General features: G+C 38.1%; 1 protein-coding gene across 3 annotated transcripts in view; it reads right to left on the bottom strand.

Moving 5' to 3' along the window:
- atxn7l1.L (ataxin 7-like 1 L homeolog) overlaps positions 1-7290 on the bottom strand; it is a 92320-nt gene extending 85030 nt beyond the window's left edge. The window contains exons 1-2 of one of the 3 annotated variants that reach the window (XM_041586524.1): positions 7003-7290; positions 6441-6509 (exon numbers count right to left, since the gene is read on the bottom strand). In XM_041586524.1, coding sequence (XP_041442458.1) covers positions 6441-6509; positions 7003-7192 — 259 coding nt within the window. In that variant the 5' untranslated portion in view covers positions 7193-7290. The remainder of the gene's footprint in view (positions 1-6440; positions 6510-7002) is intronic. The other 2 variants (XM_041586523.1, XM_018252652.2) reach the window with 2 other exon arrangements.
- Positions 7291-7521: the final 231 nt, after the last annotated feature.

Raw genomic sequence — 7521 nt, 5'->3', positions numbered from 1 at the left:
GTGAATTGTACAAAGCCTGATTTGCCATGGCCATATCTCACTCTTCTTCTCACGATTGTCACTTTAAGACAACAACAGCTCAGCAAGTAATCACAACAGAATCTTATGAAGAAAATTACAGCACACATCTGAATCAGTACACAACTGTTTAGTCTACTGCTGAAACCATGAACAATGGCCGATGACTCACTAGAAGTGCAGATGCTGGGAGAGCAAACCTTCCAGCAAAAATGGATGCACACAGTAGCATCAACAATGATTTCCTCTAGAACTTTATAAATGATGTCCTTTACATTTATTCAGTTAATAACTGAACAATTCAACCGTTTTATATTATTTGCAGCAGAAAAGAGAAACCTAGCATGGTTGTCCACAATAAAAAAAAAAATAACCAAAAAATTGATTACTGACATCTAAGATATTGCAGAACATTTTTTTTTACTTTATAAAAAACAATTTCATATATTGTCATTTAAAACCATCTTCAGAAAGTTGCAAATTTGACAAAATATAACAGACTTTTTCACATGGTATGTGGGTCATGTTAGATAAAAACGTGGAACACATGCACTACAATTTAAACAGGTATGTATTTCAGGCAAACCTTTGCATGCAATTAGAAATATTTTCCAGGCATACATGAAGAAAAGTTAAATGAAAAAGCGCCCAGTATCTGAATTATGTATATTCTGGCTCTCCTTGATCTTCTGTTTGCCTCAGAGGAGCATAAACTAAAGCATACCAAAATGTGAATGAACGTGTCAACCTCAGCCTTACCATGTAGCACATCTTTCAAGTCTCCTTACAGAAACAACAGAATCACAAAAAGAATAGAAATCCCACAAGGACAACAGAGGGGACTAGAATTCAGCTGTGACAAGAAATATAACTGACATAACTCCAACATGACCAAAGAAAACCATCTGAAATTAGAATTAGACAACAAATCTTAAGAATTATGAACACCAAAGTAACAATGCTCATGACACAAACATACCCACGAAAGCTGGCCATAGACGCAAAGATATGATCAAATGAATTAAGGATTCGTACGATTTTAGGACCGTGTGTGGAGAGTCCCGACATTTTTCATCCGGCGGAGATTGGTTGTTTGGTCGATTGGACAGGTTAAAAGTTTACTGTCGGTTGCGGGTAATATCTCTGCATGTATTGCTGATCGTACGATTTTCAGAGTTAGACTGTCACTAGCTCTGGTCGGACATAACTTTCGTACGATTGCTGTCAGGGGCAGAACATCGGCTGATCTGTTCTTTTGTACTTTATTTGATCGGAATGGTTAGTGGCAGGCCAGGAGATGGGGAAGTCCGATCGTATGTTGATTCGTATGATCGGATCTTTGCATCTGTGGCCAGCTCAAGGCTAACTTCACATGCGGATATCGATCATGTAAGTTTTCTGTTGATATAATGGGAGGCAATATTTAACAGAAGGAGGCCGGTCATGTTACACATGCATCATTCGTTTCATGAACTAGGTTTGGTTTGAAGCACTAGGAACTAGAATTTGGTTTGAATGTCTTATTGGCACATACAATACAGGTATGGGATCCATTATCCAGAAACCCTTTATCCATAAAGCTCCGAATTACAGAAAGGCTGTCTCCCATAAGACTCCATTTTATCCAAATAATCCAAAGTTTTAAATATGATTTCCTTTTTCTCTGTATTAATAAAACAGTACCTTGTACTTGACCCAAACTAAGATATAATTATTCCTTAATGGAAGAAAAACCAGCCTATTGGGTTTATTTAATATTTACATGATTTTCTACTAGACTTAAAGGAGAATTTAACCCGTAACTAAAAAAAAACCTTCGTAGGGTAGGGAGTGGGGGTTTTTATAGTTAAGGGTTGAATGCTCCTTTAAGGTATGAAGATCCAAACTACGGAAAGATCCGTCATCCAGAATAACCCAGGTCCCGAGCACTCTGGATAATAGTTCCCATACCTGTATCTAGAAAAATTCAATTACAGCAAAAATCCCTCACAGTAATTTATGACAGTGTACATATTCACTCAGTATGGCCTCAAGACCCAGGAAACAAAATATAATTTCCAAATAAAATTGTTTTCCATAGCCTGCTAATAAAAAAAAACAAAAAAACAGTTTAAGGGGGAAAAGATTTTAAAAAAGTGAACTAGAATTATTAAGTGCGGTGATTCAGATAAATAGTAAGTAATACTACAGTAATTGCTAATTTGTTTACAATCTCAATCAGTACCACACTAGTATAATCGCAAATAATACCAAAAGGATTTAAGCAAATTTAAACAATATAGAGCCACTGTGAAATGCACTGTGATGCTACCCAGAAGATCTACAATCAACAATCAAAGTGCTCACTACATATGCTCTTGTGCTACAGGAGATCCAAGTTCAAAACTGACCTGAGGTTTTGGTGTCACTGAATGTTTACCTCAGAAACAACAGGAAATGTCACACCTACACCCATATAAATTGCCTGGGAAATTAACTCCATCACATGGATGCAGATGTGCAGAATACTGAAGACACCTGCAAAAGATGCTGCAGAGTAGAAATAGGGAGAGAACCTAAAATAAAGACGGGAGGGAAGTTATAGGAAACAAAATTAAACATCAAGTGGAAGGTAGTGTTTCAATAACATTTCAGCTTTGTGAAACTATTAGTCCTTCTATTTCAACCTTTTTTACTCAATCCAAAATGGGAACTGGACTTTGTAGCTCAGTTTTACAGCTAAATGGGTATCTAACCCTATATGATCTACTGTTTCTGCCAGCACACCCTCCTAACAGTCAATTCCTCATTTCCCCTACAAATACAATTTAAAAGAATATGCTATTTTAACATCTCCTTTTAAGAGCAAGCTAATGTTGTAGACATTTTCCACCAAACAAAAGATCATTCTGCTTGTTATCACTGAACTATTTCAACTCTCACAATGCCATCGTCATAAAGCCTAAAACTGCCCTACAAATTTAAGACAATACACAATATTATGTCTTTATTAAACATTATATGCTGCTCTCAATGTATATTAATAAGGTAAGCAATACTGAATATCTGCAATCACTCAGCGTGATCAACAAAGATCCAGGTTTGCTTGTGGTAAACAGTAGTTTAAACAAAGAATGACCATCTGCAGTGGCTACTGGGTGAAGAAGCATGAAATATTTCTATTTACAACAGAAATTGCCATATAGCCTTGTGTTAAGAAGTAAAGCAAGATAAATTGAATTTGATGTTATTCTTTGTTCCCACCACGGTTTGGAAGACATAATTTTAAGGCAAAAATTGTATTTTCCTGCTTTTATTTCCAATGGTCTAACGTAGTATGTAGGGAGAACAAAGTCCAAATGTGCTTTGACATCAGTACAATGTTCCACGGAGAGTCCATTCTATAGTTATTAGGGTGTTACGTTGGTAGAACCAGCAGACCTCTGGAACCAGAAAGAAATCTGCCCACTGAGGAAGTGTTAAGAACAACAAACAAGAAGAAACTAGCCAAACTACACAAAGTCATACAGTACTGTTCATACAGAACAGAACCTAAACATTGATGTCAAAATAACTTTCTGATACTCCCTAGAGATCACCCTTCTAACATGAATGGTGCACAAAACTTGGATTGTAGGCAGGCACCACTCCGGAACACAAAGATAATAAAAGTCAGTAGAATCCAGGAGCCCGAATTTTAAATTATAAAAAAAAAAAATCTGTATTTCACATTATGTATAAAAGGCTTTTATACATAATGTAAAATAAAGAATTTTTGCATCATCTAAAACTTGGGCTTCTGGATTCTACTGACTTTTATGATCTTGATGTTCCGGAGTGGTGCCTGCCTCCAATCCAAGTTTAGTGTGTTTCTCCCCTTTGCTGAAGGTCTGGGGCATGAGCACACGGAACCCACCGAGGAAAGCGGTAAGCTTGTCCCATACTCAATGAATTCATGCTTCCTAAGGATTAGATTAACATGAATGGTGTATTAATAAAATAAAGTAGCACCAGGGCATTATCTGCATATATGGAGGAATAACGCCAATATTTTAATGTATACATAATAAGAGATAAAGACTGCACACCAATAGCTTTAATTAACCATAGTGGTATCTAGAGCACAAAGGACATGCTAAACAAAATCTTTTAGTGGCTTGTCCAACATCTTGATCCCTGTTGGGATCTTTGTTGGAAGATTGAAAAATTTAACAAATCATTAGCATATATACTGGAAGTAAAGGAAACATGCAACCCACAGACACCTTGCACATATGACCAGATGAAGAACAAAAGCCCTGAGATGCTTTATGGAATATTCCATGCCACATGCAGCAATATTATGGGGTTTAGTTACTGGTACACACCCCTGCACACTTAAACTTGATAGCAATTTGTAAATAACTACACTGACATAGACCCCTTGCACAAGGAATGCAGAACTTAACCTTAATACTTAAGGTCATCTTGTTTCAGGGACCCCCTCTCCCAGACGCTGATGCTGAGTCTCTGCTACAGTTGCAATAACTCTAATAACATATTACTGTAGATAAATAATGGTGATTTACTACAAAGAAAAGGGCCACCAGGGCTATTTAGATTGGCCGATATATATCCCTAATGATCTAATGTAGGGCAGCTGCCTCGGAGCTAGCTACATTAAATCATTAGGCACATACTGTATTGGCCAACTGGCCATTTTCTTCCTTTTTTTTTTTTTTTAGTAAAACACAGTTAATTGTCTAACGTAGTATGAAGGGAGAGCAAGATTATCTAATTCCACATCTTGTATCTTATCATCTTTACTTTATCTAATTATAAGTCTATGACAGATGGAATGCACAAAAATGTCACCCCTGTGCACTATGTGATCAATCACTTGGTATCTGGACATAACATTCTCAGTGGCATACTACACGTAAGCACTGGGAAATAATGATTCTTTGAGAAACGTACATGCTTCCCTTTATTTGCTTTCTTTTCCAGAGTATGAGAGATAAAAACTTGACCAAAACAAAAATTTTACAACTTACATTATAAAAATGTAACCTTGTAAAACAACCATGATTGTGGAATTCTAGTGCTGATACAAAGTAGAAGCGTTTTTCCTTAGCCAACTTAACACTGGAATATAACTTTAAAAGGAACTCCTGTACTGATACATATGTTATCAGTACAGGAGTATAAATAAGCTAAGTCTTAAAGCAGACTCTAAGGGGGGAATTCACAAAAGTGTCGGTAAAATAAGTAAACCAGAAGTGGCGGTCGACAAATTTGTAAAATGTCGTATGAACGGCAAATTCACAAAGGCAGATGTTACCATCTCTGAATGTCTCGTAAGTCTGTCAATTTTCTAAAATGTCGTATATCTTTTCATCGTACAAACGACATTTACCAAGACTTTTCAAAAGACAATTTGACAGACATTTTCGTTTTGGAGAGCCTAAAGTGTCTGAAAAATTGTCGGTAAAAAAAATGAGTTTACAAGTAATTCTTAAAAATGTCGGGAAAAGTGGCGCCGAAAAAACCACGCCCACTTTTAACGACACTAATTCAAAAGTGTCGTACATGTCGGAAAATTGGCGGAGAAATGCTCTGTGAATTTGTCGGCTGTTGCTACGACACTTTCTACGACATTTTAAAGACATTTTTTCGTTCCCGACACTTTTGTGAATTCCTAAGAGGCAGATTTTATCAGTGTGAAATTAGAGCTCACCACAGTAAAATTCTGCCACTCTTTATTCATTTCTATGGGAAATTTTAGGGCCATATTTACCAAATTAGGAACTTTCACCCACTGATAACTATGCCTATAAAATTCCATAGGAATGAATAGAGAGTGCTGGAATTTTACTGTGGTGAGCTCTAATTTCACACTTTGATACACATGCCCCAAAACAAATGGACTGATTGCTTGCTCTAAAAGTACTAAAAGCCCATTGCATCTGCTTTCATAGCATACAGGCCAATGCTCCAGGTAAACATGGTTTATTTATCCTGGTTACATACATTGACCATGTAATTTGCTATCCAAAGCAACACTGATTTGTGCCATGTATTTTATATGTTTAAATGCATATAATGTGTTTGGAGCTCGTAATTTAGATCATACATGCACAAGATATAATAGGGTAAGTTTGCATACATGCTGATTGAAATGATAAACTTTCCACCACCTTATATACATTTTTAACTTTACATATTTGTTTTGTGCGATATATATATATATATATATATATAAGAAAAGAACTCTTTGTTAAAAGTAAGCAATTGTAAAGAAACTTTGACAATGGATTTCTGCGAGTTCCCTGCAGAAAATGTACATATAGAACACATTAAGATGTCTAAAAGTATTTCCAACATGGCCAGAGAACTGTGGGTAACTTGGTACGACAGTTTACGATTAGAGCAACCAATCTACTCAATGACTCCACATCACTTACCTTCCTTATTAAGCCTCATAACCTCCCTGCTTTTTCCACCCTCTTTTCCAGTTTCTTCTAGATCTACATCTGAGGATGAAAGCAAAGCCAAAGTGAGGTTGGAGATCTTTGTAGATGCAAACAGTGGAGTGCATACAAGCTGTGTTGCAACCCTTATTCATTGAGCCTGGGCACTGGGGTACCAGAAAGCAAGCACACTGAGCGCAAGCACACAACATATATTGAATATACAGTGGGTGTATGAAAATGAAGCTGCATGTAGAGTGAGCCCGAGTATATACACCAGCACAGCCAGTACTAAAGGATGGGCCTCTCTTTCATAGACACACAGTAAATTCACACACTCTCAGTCTGGCTCTAGTGTCTCTCTTCTTGTGCATATGGGTCTTTGCCTGTATGTGGTAACTGTCCTCAGTCTGTCTCTACTAGGAGTAGCACTGGGAGCATTCTCTCACTTTTATTTTCTATGTATCAATGTAGATGCCAGTATGAACCCTGGGTGTGTGGTGCTCACTGATCGGTTACAGGGCAAATGGGTAGGCGGATGGGGCTGGGTTCTTACTGTCAGAGCAGTGTAATTTGGCGGCGTCGATCCAGGAGGACCACGGTTTGCCCAGAAACGCCTCCGGACTGGGCACTTTGCGATCCAGTGTCGCCATTGCTCTTCCTTCTTGTTGCTTTTCCTTTCCTTCGGAAGCGGAGCGACACGGGATTCGAGGCGCCGTGACGTCATCTTCGGAACGTTCCGCCATTGAGCTGAGTGAAGGGGAGGAGGAAGCCGAGAGCCTGGCTCTCTTATCCTCCTCGCAGTGTTTCTGTCAGCCTGCGGAGCGCTGTGACGCGGAAGGACTGTAGAGGGCGCCAACAGCTACTCTGGACGTCATAAACCTAAGGTGTAATACCTGCCTCTGGTGATTGCTTTGCTTTTTTTACCTGCGGACTTTCCAGCTGTCCCTGAAACAACCCGGAGACAGTCGCTGCGTTTTTTACTCATTCGCAGATTGGTTTGAATTGAGGAAGAGCACGTTAGCGGTGTTGGCATTTTTTTTTCATTGAAAGGCAACCACCCAACAAAAAGTCT

This window comes from Xenopus laevis, chromosome 3L (genome assembly GCF_017654675.1).
Source record: "Xenopus laevis strain J_2021 chromosome 3L, Xenopus_laevis_v10.1, whole genome shotgun sequence".
NCBI lineage: Eukaryota > Metazoa > Chordata > Amphibia > Anura > Pipidae > Xenopus > Xenopus laevis.
The sequence above is the reverse complement of the archived record's forward strand: the minus strand, read 5'-3'. Positions and strand labels throughout refer to the sequence as shown.